The sequence below is a fragment of the Dunckerocampus dactyliophorus genome, chromosome 16 (assembly GCF_027744805.1).
Source record: "Dunckerocampus dactyliophorus isolate RoL2022-P2 chromosome 16, RoL_Ddac_1.1, whole genome shotgun sequence".
Classification (NCBI taxonomy): domain Eukaryota; kingdom Metazoa; phylum Chordata; class Actinopteri; order Syngnathiformes; family Syngnathidae; genus Dunckerocampus; species Dunckerocampus dactyliophorus.
The window spans coordinates 2,515,809-2,537,017 of record NC_072834.1 but is presented as its reverse complement, the minus strand read 5'-3'; the positions used below and the strand labels follow the sequence as shown (position 1 = coordinate 2,537,017).

Here is a 21,209-nt window from a genome sequence, read left to right as displayed (position 1 = left end):
GTGTCATGGGCGTCTTTCTACTATTTTTGCTGCTTTTTTGTTCTTTTCTCCACGTATGCATGTTAGAACACCTGGGGGCGGAGCCACCCGTGCACACCTGATTTCACTCAGCAACCAGGCCTTCATAAGCCACACGGCTGTGGCAGGAAGACACCAGTCTGTTTCCTTTGTCTTCGCCTCGGTTGCCCCGTGCAGTGCTGCACTTGGTCGTCTCCTTATTGTGTAGCTACTGTATAATTGTGTATAATTCCGCCTGTTCTGTCTCTTCCTTTTGGCAACCTTGTATTTGTATATACTTCGTACAACGTGCTATTTTTGGTGTCTCCCCCCATCCACCTCCTGGTGACGTATGCAAACGTGCACAAAACAACAACCTGCACGAGTCGCTTAATAATTTCTTTTTATTATTTAAAACGCAATTCTTCTCATCATGCTAAAAAGGGTCTTCTAAATGGTGACTTCGCAAAAAGGCAACCACGTGAGTAGTAGTTTATCCTGCATATTTCACAATGAATGAGAACAAAGTATGTACACTACATGCGCTCTGAATGGCAAATATGCAAAAGAAGTCATTTACATCAGCATTGAATACACTAAAAGGGAAGCCGATGAAAAAGTGAAATAGGTACAACACTTTCCAGCCTTTGAAATAAGAACGTTCTGTTGCTTCTGCTAGGAGGGCGTTGGTGCAGAACATCAGAGGTGTGCCTGAATGCCAGTTGTCCGCCACATGCTCGCTAGCAGGCCACGTACTGTACGTAATACAGAAGGTGGTATCTAGAGCTCATCAAAGCAGGAGCGCTGTATATCTTTGTTCCTTCAGCGACTGAGGCCTCCATGAGAGTATCTTGCATCAGCGTTCTCGGGAAACAGCGACAGCTCCTCTGTGCTGCTCAGCCCGTTGAGTTCTGTAAGACATGAGAATGCTTGAGATCGTCACCTATGAGGGGACATGACAACACATGCTGTACAAACACACGACATGACTGACGGAGCAACGAGGCACACTTGGGGTTCTTTGGCAGTTTGTGCGTGTTGGATTCTTTCTGCATGACTTCTGAGAGGCTCCTGACTCTCTTTGGTAAAGTTACAAATGATCTATGTTCACGGCGTATTCCTGCCTTGCCTTGTTGTTCCGTCCCAGCTGCCCTTTTTAGGCCCCTCTTGAAACTGCTTTGTTTATTATTAGGATTTTGCTGGCACATTCCTGGCATTTTTGAGGGCCTTAACGTGCATGAAAATTCACCTAAATTTGCAAGCGTGTCGGGTACAGAATTCATATTTCACGAACCCCAAAACGTCTCTCAGTAGCGCCCCGTCGCTTGTCTCACGGATCATCACAGATTTTGCTGGCGATGTCTATCAACACAGGATGCACCAAGAGCCTCAAGGGCTCATATTCCAAACCAAACAGGAAGTCGGCCATTTGGACGAGAGCCAGGGGTCGTACTTTGGCCAACTCCTCCTAGGACCTTTGACCAAATGAGCCCAAATAAAAACCACAGACACTAAACAGATGGGCAGTCATATCTTCCGAACCAATTTAGCCTCCGCCATAGGATGTGGGCAGGGCGTGGCGACAAACTTTGATGGTCAAGCTGGCTATTTTGCACAAAATTGTAAACGTTAATAACTCGGCTCCACGAGGTCAGATCTTAATCGTAGTTGGTACGTATGATGAAGGTGACGCCTTGAAGCCATGTGTTGGCACAGGAAAGACTTAAAAAAGGTTAGCCATGTTTATTAGCCTTCTCCTCCGTGGGGAGTTTTCAGATCGACATCGAATTCAGGGCGAGTGTGTAAGACAGACTGACGAGCTTAAGTGGCAAAGAATATGCATGTCAGACACACGTGGTGGGTGTGGCACGGAGGCAATGTCTTCACCACCAACCATCCAAGTGTAAGAATTTGACCGCAGATGGTGACATCTCATCGTATTTTCAGGCGTGAATGCGTTGAACGTTGCACCTGAGACAATGAGCTTCTCCTTCATGATGTTTACGTCCCGACTGGAGCGATTTGGCACAGCGCTCAGCATAATCTGCTCGGGGTTACAGTTGTGCATTCCACTCATCCTCCACCTGTTCCGGGACCAGCAAGAAAGACAAGCACAGAGTTCAGCGCGCTGCAGAAGTCCTGAGCCACGACATTGAATAGCCTGCCTGTAGGATGTGCTGATGTACACACAATCATGTGTTTCTAAGGGAATTTATATTCATAAGCGGGAGGCAAACATGTTTGAAAGACGTCAGAGGGATCAGCCTCGGGGTGTTCGACGGGAAAAGGAGGACAAACAAGGAGGCAGAAACAAGGCATGCAGCGTTACCTGATCATATGAAAGCTGACAAATGCCAGCGGGCGGCAGAGAAAGGTTGATGCAGATCAGATAAAATAAGGACATCAGAGGACAAAGACAGGAAGACAGAGGTTACAATGTAAAAAAAAAAAAATGTTTAGAGGATAAAAGACAGACGGGTAAAGTGAGGTTCTGAAGCAGCTTCCCGTGCATTTGTTGAGGTTTCGTTTTAGACTTTTTTCCCAAATCGTGCGTTTTTTTTTTTTTTTGGAAGGTGTTGACTTAAAGCAGGGGTGTCCAAACTTTTTCCAGCAAGGACCACATGGTGAAAAATGAAAGGATGCCACTTGGATGCTTTGTAAAGCAACACATGTAGCTACGCTAAGAAGTGCATCCCAGCTTTGTGATGAAGGTGGAAAAAGACGATTATTAGTGTGAACTTTGCTCTTTGCTCTTCCTTTTCCCCATTTTTGCTGTTGTTTCTCTTTTTTAATTTTCCAAATATTTCAACTTTCTCCTGAAATTTTCTTTTCGTAATATTATGACTTCATTTCCACAATATTTGGACTTTGTGCACATGTTCTAACTATTACAAGCCAAATTTTACAAAATGACAACTTTATTTTGCTGTGTTTGCTTGTCATATTACGACTTTTAAAAATAAAAAAAACATATTTTTTCTAGAATATTTCAATTCTGCTACTAAAATGACATTAATTTTAGGAACGGACATTTACCGTATTTTCCATATATAAGTCGCACCTTTTTTCATGGTTTGGTTGGTCCTGCCACTTGTACTCTGGAGCGCCTTTCATGTTTTTTTCCACACTGACGGCCACGAGAGGGCGCTCTAGGCTTGTGTGCCAGTATCTGCTACTCCTACCACTCCTGTACCACTGAAAATAATCGTAATCTTCAACGAGAACGATGACGTCATTGACCCACGGCCACCTCGTCGCCGTCACGTGACCATCAGTCGACATACTCCTGATGTTTTGTTGTCTTGTGCTCCGTAACGACTCGCGGAAGTGATTCCACTACGGGAGACGACGGACTTATGCGCATCCGTTCTTTCTTCTTCTGTGGTTTGGAGTGGCACGTGGTTCACGTGCCTGTTCAAAGCGCCGCACGGCGCTTATAAAGACAACCGAGAAAAATGAAACTGAAACTGATTTCCCTCCAAAAATGAAACTTACAGTATAGTCCAGCGCGACTTACTGTACATGTTTTTTTTCTCTTCGTTGTGCATTTTCGGCGGGTGCGACTGATACTCCGGAGCGACTCATAGTCCAGAAAATACGGTACTTGATTTAAGTAAAAATATAAAAAATAATAACAATCAATTATGAATTTATTGACCAGCTTGGGAGTAATTGTGATGGTTTACTGGTTTACTACGAGGGAGACAGGAGGCCATGATGGCCCGCCCTACCCTGTGTCAGGCTGGCTCTGACCTGCTGTTTAAAGTGAGCTGTAACACTCGGAAATGCGCAGTGTGCCTGAACGCCTCACCTGCAAATGGCGCACTGTGCTTATAAGGAGGAAGGAGACACGAGTTGTTTATCGTTCTGTGTGAGTTCAATGAACAAATAAGTCACACAAACACACAATGAAGAAGATTAAAGGATTCCATGGCCGGGATTTCTGTCTTTGGCACCCAAACTTGAAAACTCTTCATAGAGAGAGAGTCACCGGCACGTGGATTCTTTGTTTGGGCGCTCGGTTCCGCGGACTAGCACACAAACTGACATTTTTTATCAGTAATTTTAGTCATAAACCGAGGTTCCCCTGTGTTTGTGTGCAACCAATGATGCCTCAAACCATCGCAAATCAGACATTTTAGCCCGCAACCATCACAAAATCTTGGAGAAAGCAAGAAGGACTATTTCAGAAACATGCAGAGGGTAAGGCAAGAACCGAGGCAGGATGGACAGAGGTGCATAAAAATGAAGGAAAACACTGCTGAGTAAGCACATGGGGTGCAACCATCATTGCTAAATGCTAAAGGTGTACTTTCAGGGAAGGCCAGACGGAATGCTTGCCCCTTCAGCAGTTTACAACTTGTATTGTTTTGTGTTGTCCACAACCAAGAAGTGATGAAACCAATGGTGGCCTAACACGCAGCACTGTATAGGCCAGGGGTGGGCAAGTTTTTTGGATCGCGGGCTCTCCTCTTTGGGTGGTCATCAAACAGAACAACAGACTTGCTCACGGTGCAACGAAGTGAAAACAAAACACATCCACAGCAAGTTAACGCAGCACATAAATCGTCGTGTGTAAACACAACACCTAACTTGAAACTGTTAAATGCCCGCAAGGCATGCTGGGTAGTCCAGCGGCAACAATATGAACAATAAAACGTTGGCTAGTAAGAGTATGTTTACTTCTCTGACGACCTCCTCAACATATTTTGCAATCAACCAAAAATGCGACAAACACAGCAAAATGTTGGGAGAAAGAGCACCACAAGCTACCCAGCATACCTTGCGGAGGGAATGCATGGGTGTTTTTTTGGCATGGGTATTGTAGGTATTTATTGTGTAGATATTTGTTTGTGTGCCCACATGGTGCAGTAGGTGGGTGACTTCGTGTGTCGTGTGTGTTGATGTGTTGTGTTGTTTGGATGGATTTTTTTGTACAAGCCACAGACTGCATCTGACTATTTTGGCGACTCAAGCATGCCACATTAGCACTACAAGTCATGTTGCCAGCTACAGTTTCAATGTTAAAGGTTTAAAAAAAGGAATTTGGAACTGCCCAGTGGGCCGCAGTTTGCCCGCCCCTGGTAAAGACCCACAGGAGATGATATACCAGCATGAATGGATGTTCTATCAGCCCGACACGCTCCTCTACTTACTTCTGAAAACTGAAGATTCCTATCACCACAGCGAGCGAGACAAGATCAGATGTGATCCAGATGAAGCCGTAAGCATTCTGACTCTGAAAGACAATAAAATGCTGTCGTTTCCCAAAAGAGCCACTTGAGGGCGCAGTCAACAAGCACGTCTCTTAAAAAGAAAGCTTCTGTAATGTGTCCTTGTGTCAAGCTGCCAGACTCCTCCCGTGTTGTTCCCTGCTGAGATGAAGACCGCCGCTGAGCTCCTTCCGATTTCTCTGCGTCCTTGCCCGTCCTTGTCAGTCTCTGTCCTCTCCTGCTGTCCTCTTGTCACACTGTGACCTTGCCTTTGTGTGTTTGTGCGTGGTGTGGTGTGGTGTCAGACGAGAGAGTTGTTTACCATGAGCCAGATGGGGTAAGGCACCTTTCGGAGGACTTGGGGGGCATCAGAGGACACAGAAGGCACCCCGCTACACCACAGAAGCGAGTACAGCCACGGCTCATTCACTGGGTAGACTGTCACACTCACATTGTTGGCCAGATACTCCCTGAGGGCGGGGGGTAAAAATAGAGCAACACTGCTACAAAACTCCTTTTGCAGCTACACGTGCCACACAAATGCATGAATCTGTCCCTGCATCCATCCATCATCCACTTAGTCATGGTGAGCAGTATCTTACCGTATCTCTTTGTGGCTGGCCTGGCTGTAGTGAAGGGTCAGGCTGGTAATGCCCCTCTGCCTGATCTCCAACACTGGCAGCTTCTCATTTGTCGTCTGCTGAAAGCCCCTGACCCTGCCCCTGTCCGTGTCTGGGGTCCACGTCACCTGGCACAAGCATGTGACACACACAGACCCCGATCAGTTGTTACACATCACCGTAGACAGTGAATGAGAAAGGCCACGTATAGCATTTAATAGCATCTATTTACGATGTAGAACAGATACAACCATTCACACTCACATTCACACCTGTGGACAATTTACAGCAGGGGTGTCCAAAGTGCGGCCCGGGGGCCATTGGCGGCCCTCGGCTATGATTTTATCGGCCCGCCGCACAGTCTACAAACGTAACTTAACAAGGAAACTTTAAAAAAACCAACAACAGCAGCAAAAATGGGAAAATCAATCAAAAGGAAAAAAAGCAATAATTTCACAAGAATAAAGCAATAGTATGACGAAAAATGTCTTTAGTAGCATGAAGTTGAAATATGAAAGAAAAAAGTCAATTTTTTTAAAGTCAAAAACAATTATTATTATTGTTATTTTTGGAAGAAAATTTATAACATTGGAATAAAGAAAAACTAGACAAAAAATCATTAGCAGAAACTTAGTCAAAGTCAAAATATTAAGAGAAAAAAATGGTTTCCTAATGAGAAAAAGGTGCAATTTTATGAGAATAAACTTAAAATGAGGAAAAATATCATTTTAGTAACAATGTTGAAATAAAGAAAAAAACATTATTGTTATAATTACAAGAAGAACATTTACAAGAGGAAAGCTGAAATGAAACAGAAAATTTTAAAAATCAGCAGAAATGGACAAAACAGCTGTCATTTTACGGGAATAAAGTCAAAATATTAGTCATAATGGAATGAAGAACAAAAGTCCCAATTTTACAAGAATAAACTTGTATTATTATAGAAAAAACATTATTTTTAGGAGCATTTCACCTGCATTACATAGGTGAAATGCTGTTTTTTCTTGACCTATATACAGTATACAGTAGCTTCTTAGCATATCACAATGTGTTGGTTCACAAAATATCAAAGTGGCCCTCGCATCCTTTCATTTTTCAGTATGTGGACACCCCTGATTTAGAGCTGATAAAATGTTAGTATAGAACACAAATACAGTCTACTGTGACATGTCGTTTGCGAGCAATGACCATATGTGATGCATAGATCAGTACTGTGGAGGGACCTACAGTCCTCACCCTCTTATGGGAAATCCCTGCTTTTTGCATGGCCCACATTGTGTCCATGAACCAGTTCCGGTAGCGAGGGTGTCCTGGTGGGGGCCTGCGGATGTTCAGCAGCGCCGAGCTGTTGGCTCTGACCGCCAGGCGAAGCATTTCCAACAGACTGCAAACCGTCTGGTTGCCTATTCTGCTCCGATCCCTCCCGGTCAATGTTTCTACTGTCCAGTAGGGGTCCCTCTGGGGACGAAGGAAAGAAACAGATACAGTGGAACCTTGGTTAGCATCATTAATCCCTTCCAGACGTTCCAACTCTAACAGAAATGTACGCTAACCAAATAAATGTTTCCCATAACACAAGTAATTATAGTTTTACATGCACAAAACAATGAATTAAATATTAATTCATAAAAAAATATAAACAAAAAGAGATAAATGCTTAATGAAAGGGATAAATGAACATTTAAGGTTACCGTTACCTTCAGTGAAGACATGATTGTTGTCAAAAACACAATGTGGCAGCGGGATCTGCTTTGCCGTGAGTTATTTCTTGAATTCAGTAGTGTTTCTCACCTCAAACCTCTGCTTTACTTTTGATCACGACCACAAAATAACCCAACATGGGCCCACAGAAAGTTAGAAGTGCCAGCATTTTGACAAAGAAGGAGAGAAACACGACTGAATTCAAGAAATCACTCCCGGCAAAACAGGAAGGTGGAAGGTGTCTTTGTCAACAACACGTCTTCAGTGAAGGTAATAGCAACCTTAAATGTTCATTTATCCCTTTCATTCATCATTCAGACTCAGACTTAGACAGGCTTTATTGATCCAAAAGGGAAATTGATTGGTTACAGTACCTCAATTGCAGCAGAAAAAGATAAACACTCTTAAATAAAAAGCAATGCAATATGAATAAGATATAATAAAATAAAAAGAATATAAGAGAAATAAAAAGAATATCAGTGCACTGACCAGTAGGCAGCTCTTCAGCATTTTCACATCCCATTAAATTTTTCACTATGTGTGGACGCCCCTGGATTATACCGAATCATAGCAGAACGTGGATGACGTTGATACTTTAGAAGCGGAAAAAAGTAAAATACATTAGTTTGAGCTGAGTTTCGTTACCTCTAGAAACCAGCGGCCCGCGTTGAGGGACCGTAACTCTGTCCAGTTGAAGGACGAAGCGTCGTCGTGCTGCCTGTCTGGAAATACCGTCCTAACGTCTGTGGTTCTTCTCAAGGTGCGATCTCGCATGAGAAAGGGAATTCCATCCACACTAGACGAGACAATACAACACAATATGGCATTAAACAAGCCTGCTGACAAGCTGGCTAACTATATATCGAGGAAATGCATGTAACAGTGGCCATTCCACGAGGTCCAGCCCTGCACACACCTGGGCTCAAACCACAGAGAGTTGAACACACTAGCCAGTAGCTAAAAGGATCCCCTATGTTGGGAGCAAGTGAGACAGTACCCCAGCAGATGGAGCTTTGCTTTGCCTGATAGCTTCAGCATGTCTATCACAGCTGAGCTTCTGCTCATAAGGAACTTCAAAGCGGCCGGGATTCAATTAAATATGAACAAGTTTGCATGGAAATGTCAGAAATGTGTAGTTATTAACCTGAGAGTGACATCAGCCTCCAGGGAGCTGGCTCCATGCTGGAGGGCTCTGTTGAAGGACGCCATGGTGTTTTCTGGAGCCAGCTGGAGCACAGAGAAAAGATATTTACCTTTATGATGTCCACCATTGATATATTCAGAACAATTACGCACTGCTCACACATACGTGTACCCACTTGGTGATGTCACGCTTCCCCCACGGTGCTACACATGCTCTTGGACTGGATCAGACAATGAGGGCTGGAAAAAGATCAACTCACCATTGGAGCTCCCCGTCTTCCAATAACATCTGGTCGAGGTTTGAGGCTGTGGCCCTCCATTATGCAGGGGCAGGTGAATGTGAGCGGTGCCAAATAGAGGGCCAGGAGAATGATGATGTAGATGATTAATACCATTATTTGGAAATCTAAGACAAAGGAAAAAGGAAAATTGTCGTCAGCTTTTAATTTATAAACAGCATAAACAGAAACTACCAGTATGTAATCTATACCAAATCTGTCTATAGATCCTTTCAGGTTACCCCACATATTTTCAATAGAATTTAGCCTGAACCAGTTAACCGCTCCATAAGAGAAACGACTGAACAGTAGAACCTCGGTTTTCGTCATCGATGTGTTCCAAAAGGTCAGATGAAAACAACTTCACAGTGGGTATGACGTTTCACAGAGTTGTTTATCCAGCCGCCTGTTTTTCACAAAGAAAAAACACCTAAACCTGGCAAAATGTAGCAAACGGGTGTACGATAGTACGGTTCGTACAGTCAAGTGTGAACGCAGTATACCAAACCCAGGACCGGACCAAACGGGGGGACCGAGACTGCCTGAGAGATGGTTCTCAGTCCGCTAGCCCTGAGTGAGGCAAGTGCAATGGCAACCAGGCGACGCATAACAACACCCAACAGAAAGCTGAGTAAATATCAGCTTCCTTACATCTCAGCTTAAGTCTTATAGACTCTTATAGAGTCTTAAGATTGAAGGTTTTACAGAAAGGTATTTTGCAGAAAGAAGGAACATGGGCAGGAAGAACATTTGTAATACCCTAGTCACACTAGAGGCGGAATGAGCTGGATTAACGTCGCAATGAAAATTCCAAGATATTCAAAGTGCATTCTAAAAATTCTGACTGCATTCTGAGTACATTCCAATTATTAGGGCCCATTCTTGTGGCCGGCCCAAATGTTTTGATGCTAATGCTAAAACTTTCCAGGTGAATTCGAAGTGTAAAAATATCGAACGGCATTCGAACGGTATTGCAACTGCATTCAAAATATTCTTACGGCATTCCAACAGCATTCCAAACATTCTGACAAAACGCAGCCAGCTGCCGCTGAAATTTCGCTGCGACGTATCGCCTTATTCACATCACTTCATGCCACCAAGGAAAAAAGCAGCCAAGCTTAACTCCACCACGGGCTACATTCTAACAGTATTGTTATTATTCCTACTGTGTTCCAACTACATTCGAGTCGAATGTACAAGAATGATTCGAAATGGGTTAGAAACGTAATCGAAGTATTCAAACGGCATTCTTACAAATCCTTTCCCGAATGTGGCGCATATTTTGAAACTTTTGCATTCTGATTGGTTTCTGCTTGATTCTTGCTGATTCGTGCTTTGTGTGACGGGGGCTTAAAGAAGCACTACGCACACCCTCCAGAAAGACGAAACCATCATTCTCAATCGCCTTCGTCAGTCTATAAGTGATACGAACTTCGGTAAGTACTGTAATACTACTCCACTGGACACAGTAGCAGTGTAGTAAATCACACTTAGCTGGAGAGCTGGAGAAGCATGACAAGTATAAACATTGTACACATACACATACATAGTGTTGCGTTTGTTTTTGACTGTGATGTCTTCACATGTGAACACTGTCATGGAAAACGGAACTCAAACAGAAGAGAAGACTTACTGGATCTCTCTCTGCGGACCACATATCCAGCTACCAGCCAGCTGAGAGCTGTGACGGTTGTTAGCGCTCCAATGTGCAGAAAAGGTGCTGTGAACTGACATTGAAACAATCAGTAACTGGACTAATTATGATTACGTTGGTGGAGCCTTTGTTATAGCAAACACCAGGACAGAGTGACAATGTACGTTCCAGAACCACCAGCGAATGCCAAAAAAACGTGAGTAATTGATGCGCCCGTAAAAAAACCCACACACCCCCTCCAAACCCTACTGCTAGCTTGACGTTCTCCCCCGATTTGGGATCAACATTTACAATAAAAGTGACTGCTGTAACTATTGGATTAGATTTGGCTCTACAGTAGACCTCTCCTTCTCTCTTCAACTGCCATTGTTCACTCGTGACATAATCCAGGTTTAAATCGTAATTATGCCTCATACATTTATTAAACGCGCTTCAAGTATAAAATGTATGGCTGCGCACCGCTAATGAATGATTGGGGCCACGGTTTAGCCAGTCACAGCATTCAACTATGGCGCATTCAAGGACCGCCGAAAAAAGTGCAAAATCTGAACGCTTGGTAAAAGAACATCAATGAAACAAAGACATAAATATGTAAAAATTGTGGGCTTTCTAACAGTCATACATGTATGTTGTACATTTTACTTGTATTAGCACATATTTATAAATTATTACTGCCTTGTGGTGAATGAAATGTATTATAATAATACAGTATATGAATATAAATATGTGTTCTTCTGTTCAATAAGGATTGTGGATGATGGACAAAATGTTTAAATTTAAGGCAGAAGTGAGGTTTACCAACGTACACTTGTGCAGTCACAATGGCTGGCATCTATTACAAACGTAAATATAAATCCGAAAATTTGCAGGGCCCTGAATGCCGAATCACTGTAATGATGAGGTCTTTAAAGATGTTTCTTTGGTTTAACCAAGAGTCAACCTCCCTTTAGTCAAGTGGTTTGGAGTGTAAACTAACCTGCAGCGACACGAGCAGGACACCCCACTCCTCGCCCCATATGTCCTCAACGGAGACAACACCAGAGATTGTGGTAAGCAGTGTAGCCAGAACTCCGATCTGTCAAAACGAGACAATGACAACGTGATGATGTGTTTGGAAAAGCTGGCATGGAGCAAACAGCAAACAATGGAAGTCACTGCACCTTGTGCAGCCAGTAGAGATTCAACTGCTGGCCCAAGGATATATGGAAAAGTGCCAAGATCTGATAAAGAATCCAAGATCTTAGTCTTGATACTCTGCAATTAAAACTGTGCTTCAATGAAAAAGCTTTTTACCATCAAGACTGAAATATAGCTTAATCCCACAGTGGTGGATGCCAGGATGGGCACGGTTTCGTCCCTCCATTCTCCAGAGCGGTTATACACTGACCTGGAAATTGAACAGGTTAGAGTTAGTATTTCTATTAGTAGACTGGCATGTATGTTTTCTCATCAAAAGTATAGTTCATCACCAGAAAATACACATTTTGACGAGATCAACGCGAGATCAACACGGACACCACATTCGTGTTTTGCCATGAGTTATTCCTTGAATTCAGTATTGTTTCTCACCTCAAGCCTCTGCTTTTCTTGTGATCACAGCTTGTGAAAAATAACCCAAAATGGAGCCAAAGAAAGTTTCAGCAATTTGATGAAGAAGGTGAGCAGCGCTACTGAATTCCAAAAAATAATTCACGGCAAAACACGAAGGTGTTATCCGTGTTGATCTCGCTGCCACATCGTGTCTTTCAATTCGTGTCAATCACGTCTTCAATGAAGGAAAAAGTAACCTTAAAAATCATTTGTCCATCGCATTCGTCTTCTGTATGGGCGACGAAGATGACTTCCGGTTTAAGCAAGTATTAGCAAGTATTAGCAAGCTAATAGTCTGCCTACAAGGATGTTTTGTGATAAAAATACATCAAGAACACAGTTGGATGCACACAGTGCATTAATAACACAACACAATATGCCATATTATACGCTAAATGTACGCAAAGCGAGGCAAAATTTTGGTGTTAATTTTCGACGCTAACCGAAAAACAGGCTAATGGTGGCATATGCTAACGGAGGTGTTTTTTTAATGCTCACACTGGAATCAGATGTCTTTGATATGCCTCAGAAAGACTGCTTTCATAGAAACAAGCGACCAACAGTTTTTAGTTCTAAACAGTCTCGTGTAAAGGGCTCTTGAGACACATTGACATTGGCAATGTGTAGCTAGTGCACCTTTAGAAAATAAAGATGAAGAGAATTATTTAATTTTCCCCATAGTCAGTCAAGGACATTGAGTCATCCTTCGCTGTTACAAACACACTATTTAAAAAAGCTGACTTACCAGTTAAACTCATTGAAATCATTTTGCGCCACCAACCAGAAGTAGGCCCAAAAGAGAAGCAGCAGAAAGGAGGTGCTCAGGATCATAAACCATGAACATTCCCACTGTAAAAATAGGGAGAGATCAGCGTAAGTTTTTTTTCACACTAATCCAAAAATTAGCCCTAAAAACAATATAAACAAATTTAATAATTTTTGATGATTTTGTTTGTTTGATTGATTTTAGCCAAGGATCAAAACCCCTTGAATACATTGAGTCAGTTTTACTGTGTGTAATAATGATAGGAAACTCAATTCCTTTTACTGACTCGAGTTCTGATGAGTCACTCGCCACAAAGCGCATGTGCAGAATTTGCAATTTGCACCTGTGAGTCAGTAAAACGTGAGTCTTCGTCAACCCGAGAGTCATTGAAACGAGCGGGTTGAGTGAGTGAACCGTTTGTTGTGTCAAGCCTGTGGTCCAACTCAGGCAGGAAGCAGACAGGAGCATCAATTTGAGGCAAGGACAAAGATCTGTTGTGTTTACAGTTATATAAAAGTGGTTTGAAGAACAGTTGTACAATTCATGAAGTTTGACAACTGGGTGATTGTTTAATTTAATTAGCGGAGTTAGTAAGTGAATGACCGATTCAGCAAAAACTCTAGTGTGTAAAACTTATGGAACAGTCAAGTGCTCTTGGTGAAGAAAGCTGAGCGAGAAGGCAAAGCTCTGAGTTAGCAATTTTTTTCTCAATTGAATTCAGTAATCATAGATCAACACACCAATAATCAAGCTTGTGAATCGGTACAGTTGTATTGTATGATCTGATTTGTTTTACAGCTGGTCTTCGAAGTTGACGTGTGGGACAAAGTTATGAAGGAGAGCTTATGCAATACTCAAGGATTCGCTTCTTCGGTAGTTAACAGGATCAGGATCTAATGCCGTGTGAGAGGAGGCCAAGGCAATGATAGGCCACTTGACACATCCTGCTGAGCATTGATCAGCTTTGGCACCTCACCAGGCCTGAACTCACCATTCCACAAGAGGCTGGGAGATAATTAGCAGTCAGTACAGGAAAGTAATGTGAAAGGTCAGAGTTTGTAGAGGAGCGGAAGGAGGTTGTGAAAAGAAACACAAGGGAATCATTCCTAACCACAGACAATGTCAACATGCCAGTCACTACTGGAGTCAATGTATCCTGCTGGCAAAACAGCTCGTTCATGGTCACCCTTCCTATGGAATGACACAATATTTGGGGGAGAGATGTTAGGACGTTGTAAGCAGACGATGGCTCAAACCCCCTCCTCTGACCTGGACGATTAAGGATAGGCACAGAAGAGACTGTAAGAGGGGGTATGGTGATTAGTGAGACAATCATCCATGGCCTTTTTAATACTGTTAAACAGTAACTTCATTAAGTAACATGACAATATTGCACCAATCATTTTCTGGGGTTGAATGATTAGACAAGCTTCATTTATGCATCCAAATATGTTCACATTTTCACCTAAATCTCATGATGCCTTGCTGAAGGTTACAGAATGTCTTTTAATTTGGCAAGGCCAAGCCGTATTAACTTCTCATCATTACCTTGTGATCATGATTGACTGCAGCTGGTAGTGTCTCTTTGCCAGCATAAAATAAGATGTAAGTACAATTTGACCTTTGTCAAGGTCTGGAAGACAACCCAAACTGTCACCCTCAGTTTGAAGGAAATTGGTTAGGATGTTCAGGAACAACCCAGAAACCATCAAAACTCAATTACCAGTCTTCAGCCACACTAGCTAGCCACCCCCTAGTAGCAGTTAGCATAGTGCCTAACATTCCCCTGGTGGTTCCCGAGCAGCTGGGAAAGCAAGGAAGATGGGAGAATGTTTGGTGTTGACATAGTTCAAAGCACAGACCCACCGTTCACCGCCAGTCTGATAGTTTACTTCACACTAGCGGCTCTCAGTGAGAAACCAATGTTGGTTGCTGTTGTTTCGTCCCATGGGCTAAGGCGGGTGATGGCGGTCACATCGTTGTACTGTACCAGTCAGAAGTCGCTAAGTTTACCTGCTGTGTGTGAGATTGCTAACTCTGTGTTGGCCGTTCTCTTGGGTCCACTTTCCAACCCAATGAGTGATGACATGTTTAGCCGCATCATTGTTTCGTCACTTGCTGTTCTGAGCTTTTTAGACAATTGGCAGAGTTTCTGGAGCAAGTCTGGGCTTATTAGGAGAGATGGTGTCCACCCCACTTTAGATGTTGCTGTTCTCTTCTCCAGGCACACGGCTGAGTTTGTCAGAACACCATGTACCTGACTGATACCTAAGAGTTGGGTGGCACATACCTGTAATGACGCTCCCCAAACAGTTACCCACCCTTGCCTCCGTAGAGACTGTGTCTGTCCCCGGACCCCCAAATTAACTCCACATTAACTCTCACATTGCTAGAGAAACTGGCAGGGCAGGAGGAGGTGATCCTCTATGATCTCATGAGAATATTGGATTGGTGTCGCCCAATACAACTGCTTCCCTGTTAAAGGCTGGATTACAACACCTTAGTCTCAGTTTCCGCCAAGGTGGTTCAGATTGGTACAATACCCATTCTTCTTCGTTTCCATCGTAAAGGCTTGCAAGAAAGCCACACTGCACCATTCCACTTTGAAGCTCATTTTTGTTGAGACACAGCAAACAGTAATGCAGTGTTTGCAATTGGCTCTAAACACACTGCTGTCCTTTGGCTGGTCGATAGAGAGTTATCACTTCCGCCTACAAACACTCCAATGGAAATGCAAGCCTGATCAGGCTTTACATTCTAACTGAACTGTAGCGCTTGGTGGATAGTGTGATTCAGTGTCCATCTCAAAATAAACAACAAGTATTCTCTTACCCTGGAGCTGTCGTCTTGAGAGCGTTGGTAGCGTTTCCAGCGGCAACCATAGATGCCAGTGACAAGGGACACAAACACCTGCTTCTCATAGACCTGGAAGGGTTGGTGTTTCACCATGCTCCTCTAGCCTCAACGTACCACCAGCTTGTTAGCATCCCCCACGAGCCTGGGAACCCTGAAGAAGATTAGGACATTAGATGTTAAAGATGTCCAAACTGATTGACCACAGCCCTTCCTGTCCAAGTTGCTTGCAATATCTTTTCTTTAAAAATGCTCAAAGCCAGTTGAGAAATAAGATTATTGAAATTCTTTCCCATGCACCAAAGGATGTAAGTTTTAAGATTGGCCGAGACAAAAGGGACCCAATTGACACATGGCTTGAAATATAACTTTTGTGACGCCAGTCCTGGAACATTTGTGACACACCTTGTACAGTATACTGTATACCAGTGGTCACCAACCTTTTTGAGATCCCTGACCTCAGCCATGAACCTAGGTAAGGTAACAGCATCAACTCTTCGGGGAACTAGACTGGCCTCTGCAGTGTCTTGACATCAACCTGATCAAACACCTTTGGGATAAATGAGAGTGAAAACTGCGAGGGAAATTCTGGTGTCCACCAGGATTTTCAACAGCGCCACCACACTAACTACTGTGGTGCGACTATGTTATTTTACTGGCATGCTTTTATTTTGAAGGCCTGACTTTACCCACCACAAAATGTTTTACGCTAATGTTGCCCAACACCTAAAAAACACTCCGTCTACCACAATTTTTGGGAAGAGCTCCCATCAGGCATTTAACGCCACCGCAATCTAAAAAACGGGCCTGCAAAATCCTGGGGAGACTTTAATTATGATGTTTAATGGACTGAAACTCTTTGAGGATGCTTCTACAAAAATGACCACAAATATGATTGGCTGATCATGTTCCACTCCTTAACAGACTCTAGATTTTGCAATAAGGCTTCTAGATGAACTAGATGACGCCTTGCTATGAAGGCTTATTTACACAAAACAATGAGAATATGATGACAGCACTGGACTTTGTTTGGGGTTACAACTGCTGTTGGAGGAAGTCAACAAACTCGTCAAAGATCAAGTCGTGTCAGGCAGAATCATACAAAAAGGCATCAGAAGAGGCAGTAAGTTTTCATTTGAAAGAGAAGAAAAAGAAGACTGTTTAAGACTGACTGGTTACTGGAAAACATCCACAAAAAGAGGAGCTCTACTCGCTTCCACCACAGAAAAACGCTGATTTGGCAGCAGGAAGGAATGTCTTGTGCAGAACATGACTATGTTATATGACATATTGGAACACATGCATTTAGTTCAAACATTTGTCACTGATTCATAACACATTACATGACAGTAATTCAGTTAAGGTGAGGGAAAATGTATTTAATGAGACAAAAAAGCATTACGTATTTTTTATTCGATAATAAAGCCATAAAGTGTCTGTGGAGCAACAATACTTTTCAAAAGAATGTCTTAGATGTTAAAGTTGATTGTATGTAGACTTGTCATCAGGTTCTAATATTTCCCAACTACTTGCAACTGCAAATCCGAATGAATGAATGAATGTCTGTCTATTATTAGCCTTTTATATCGGTCACTGTCTTTCATCATTCATTCCCTCATAAAAATTCTATGTGTGCGTTATTAATATCCTTACCCTTTCTTAGAATTAAGCCAAAATAGAGTCTCCACTCGTTCCACCACAACGCTCATTAGCTACAATGACATGAAGGCTTGGAGCCAGAGAGCCTAATTCTTTTACTTTTTTTTCTGTAGTACATTTCTATACTGTAATACTGGATCCCAGTGAGGCACGATAGTACGTTTCTTGTAATACAATGTTCAATAAATCTCAAGTTGTAAACAGGGTAAATCTCCATTCTTCTCCTCTTGGCCGAAAAGTTCAAATTCCACAGAATGCACGCTCAACCCACCACGCAGAGTTTCTTAGAATTGGTCAAGAAACGGGAGTCAGCTGCAGCCCCTCACCCCGACCAGCCCACCGCGGCTCAGAGCTACACAGACACACACACCCCTCAACCGGTTACCTGCTAACGGTTATCAGCAAACAGGAAAGAAGAATTGGGTATTTGGTATAATTGGATGACAAATGTAACAGCTGTCCGTGAAGTGGTAAAAGCAGAGGAGCAGTGATCGTGACGTAGGTCTTTAGCTCCCCCGAAAACAAAAAAATCTTCCCATTGCTGCCTTACTTCAGTTTAGGTACAATTCTCACACCCAGATGATAACATACCAATATCACATCAAGAGTATGTCAACGTCCCTTCTTTTTCACATCCCAGACGACCTTCTTCACATGTGTTGCAATCAAGCAAAAACACAGCAAAAGTGCGACAAACATGGTGAACCATTAAATTTAAAAAAAGTCTTTTCTGCAATAATTTGTCGTAGAGCGCTCACTTCTCTGTCCCTCTCCGTCACATATGATGGTACTGCCTGTTCCATGCGGCGATCCCCATCATATGCAAGACATTCTTTAGCGGCTAGAACGTAGTCCCTATGATTACCGTAATGACGCAGCATGCTTTCCGGGGGGAAAATCTGGGTTTAATTGTGGCATGTGCGTTGTTACATTGTGTGTCATATGTGTGTTGACTTGTTGTGTTTTTGTTTGGAACTGGTTGCCTGTAACCCCTTCTCCTTAAAAAAATAAACCTTGTTTAATCATCATTAATTTCTGTTTCAAAAATGTGTCTTTTGCATGATAAAATTTGGATAAAAGTTTTACATGAGCACTGATAAACAGGTAAGTATTCATCCTATACAGTATATCTTTTATTACAGCCGGATGTTAGGATCCTTCTGTTTGAATGGGTTGAACTTGAGCTTCGCTTTTGTCCACTTGCAATCGCTATGATTTAAGTCTGCATATTAATTTGATACCAAATTGAAAGGGAAAGTTTAACAAACACGATAAAGCAGTATCCAAAGTACAAAAATAGATACAACACAGTTGGACTAACACGGTGTTTTAACAACAAGACAAGACGTACGCCGTATTGTACGCTGACTGAGGCAAAATTTTGCCATAAATTTTTCACGTTAAATGAAAAACACGCTCACCATGGCGTACAGTAACTGAGGTTCTTCAGTACTTTGGGATTGCAACACAATGTCACCTGACACCACCATAAGCCTTTGGCTTCACATAAGCGTGTTGGCGTTGTCGAGAGGTTGGACGCAGGATTTGGCAGCCATGGAGAGTCGTTCGTCCCGAGGGCACTGTTTACACCGGACACTCACATTATTGTCCTTTGGCTCTACAAATTGAAAATAGTGGGCAAATTTCCTCCTCTCATGTTGCCGGCTACATGTCTTCCTGTCTATGTCACGTGACGTACACACATGGAAAGGTGTGCTTGATTTCGGAAAGTTGCGTAAGTGACAAGATGTTTTTGGGATTTTGATTTGTAACTTCGATGTGACTTTTTGGGGGATTTGCCCATCATCCACAATCCTTATGTGACACACGAACACACGTCTTTCTCTTTTCTGTGAAGCAGCTAACAATGCACGTAATGAGATTCACCTTGTCTGACTATAGAGCCCTCTATTAAAACACCCCTGGAAACTAGTGGTGAATGGATTGATGATGAAAGATCGATACTTGCGATACCAGCTCTTCATGCTCTAAAATCGACACTCAAATCAGAATATCGATAGTGTTGATACTTCAGTCATTTGAGGTCATGTTTGTCTGTTGAAACGATGACTAATCGTAAACGGAGCCATGTGCGTAGCGTTCATTCTTAAAGTAGTTCTCAATAATTAATCGTTTAATTAAACAGCTTTATCATTTTACTTATTTTCTTTTTTTTAGTGTTTAAAATACCTTTTTCACATATTTTATATGATTTTGTCCTCAGATTTTTCTGTTGCTGTATATTAGCTTGGCTCTATTATTAGTATTACATTCATGTATGTACAGTATTACATACATTAGTATTACATTCTTAATTTATTTAAATTAAATTAATTGTAATGTATTTATTTAAATTAGTAATTGATGTAATTATTAAATTAAATTATTACGTTAATATCTTAATTAACAAATTAGACCGCTATGGCATCAGAGGGGCGGTTTTGAATATTATGAAAAGCTGCTTAACAAACAGGAAGCAATCATTATTATTTCTATTACTGAACGAATTATTATCATAGTTTGTATTAACGAACAAGGTGTCTGCCCACATTGCTATAGACGTTACTATTACACATATTTTTTCCTTTTACTGTAAAAATAAAGTGGTAATTGTAACAAATGAATACTGATTGCAGTGACATGGAGAAGGGGTAGAATTAAATGAGCTAAAGTCCAATTAGCATGACTATTACTATTAGCATTACCGTAATACTGTCAGTGTTGTGGTCTAATAGACCACAACGGCAACAAGTTCCAACAAGGTCTAATCCGCTTCAGTGTTATTATCATAACACCAGGATAAACACACATCTCATCCAATTTAAACTTTATTGTAATAACACAAAGCATGAGAAGCAAGTGACAATAACTGAGATACTTTTCTTACCTCAACACAGACGTTTTTCTTCCTGAGAAGTTGAAATGTTTTTAAAGAGTTATTCCATTAGACGATAACATGACGTTAAAGCTGTTAACGGTCTTTTCATTGGACTCAAAATGACAGCAGGGATTGCCACACATTAGTCCACTCCAGGTTGAGCAAAATCCTCAAAAACACTTGAAAATTCTAATGTTTTATTCTAGTTAGTTAAAAAAAAAAAAGTTAGTGGTTGCTGCGGCGACAGAAGACAACCAGATTACAAATCCTCTTCGGGGTGGGAGGAGTGATGATGCGCACTGTAAAAAAAAAAAAAAAGTGCACGCTGTAAAAAATGTCACACTGTAAGAATGCCCTGAATTAGTGTGCGGCGACATGGGAAAATAACTACACAAGTACACTTCATTCACTAACTGGACCACAAAAAATGGTCAGTTATGATAATACACAAACCCACACACCCCAAAATCACAAATGTTTAAATGCACTGATATGGTACTATCCTGTCATATATCCTGTATTATGTATTTATTTTCTTTGTCATTTACAATATTTGCTTTGTGTATTCTGTACTCAATTACTCCTTTATTTACTCATTTATTCTTAATGTATTCCTTATAGTAATCGAAGCAAGGTAGTACTAAGATATTTTGTACTTATTTGTCTAGTCTACAATGTTTCTGTCAGTTTTTATTTGATTTTTTTTACTGAATGGGCTATCTACAAACTTGATGAACATTTATAATATACATCATTATTATTTTGGGATTATTTAATTTTTTATTATAAAATAAAATGTAATATGAAACCTCTTTTTCCAGTAATGACACACTATCAAGGTTTATTCTGTCTGATGG

General features: G+C 41.8%; 1 protein-coding gene across 5 annotated transcripts; it reads right to left on the bottom strand.

Moving 5' to 3' along the window:
- Positions 1-383: 383 nt before the first annotated feature.
- On the bottom strand, positions 384-20,639 carry gdpd5a (glycerophosphodiester phosphodiesterase domain containing 5a). Of its 5 annotated transcripts, none has more exons than XM_054755599.1 (17): positions 20,362-20,639; positions 15,795-15,969; positions 12,942-13,045; positions 11,900-11,993; positions 11,767-11,826; positions 11,583-11,681; positions 10,586-10,679; positions 8,935-9,080; positions 8,676-8,758; positions 8,177-8,327; positions 7,058-7,288; positions 5,813-5,958; positions 5,533-5,680; positions 5,154-5,236; positions 2,327-2,341; positions 1,969-2,081; positions 384-908 (listed from the first exon to the last, which is right to left on the bottom strand). In XM_054755599.1, exons 2-17 carry the CDS (start codon positions 15,909-15,911, stop codon positions 820-822), a joined length of 1,773 nt encoding a protein of 590 aa, XP_054611574.1. In that variant the 5' UTR covers positions 15,912-15,969; positions 20,362-20,639; the 3' UTR covers positions 384-819. The 5 variants fall into 5 exon arrangements, with proteins under 5 accessions (XP_054611574.1, XP_054611575.1, XP_054611576.1 ...); XM_054755600.1 differs by having other exon boundaries at positions 7,067-7,288; XM_054755601.1 differs by lacking the exon at positions 2,327-2,341.
- Between the last annotated feature and the right edge of the window lie 570 nt (positions 20,640-21,209).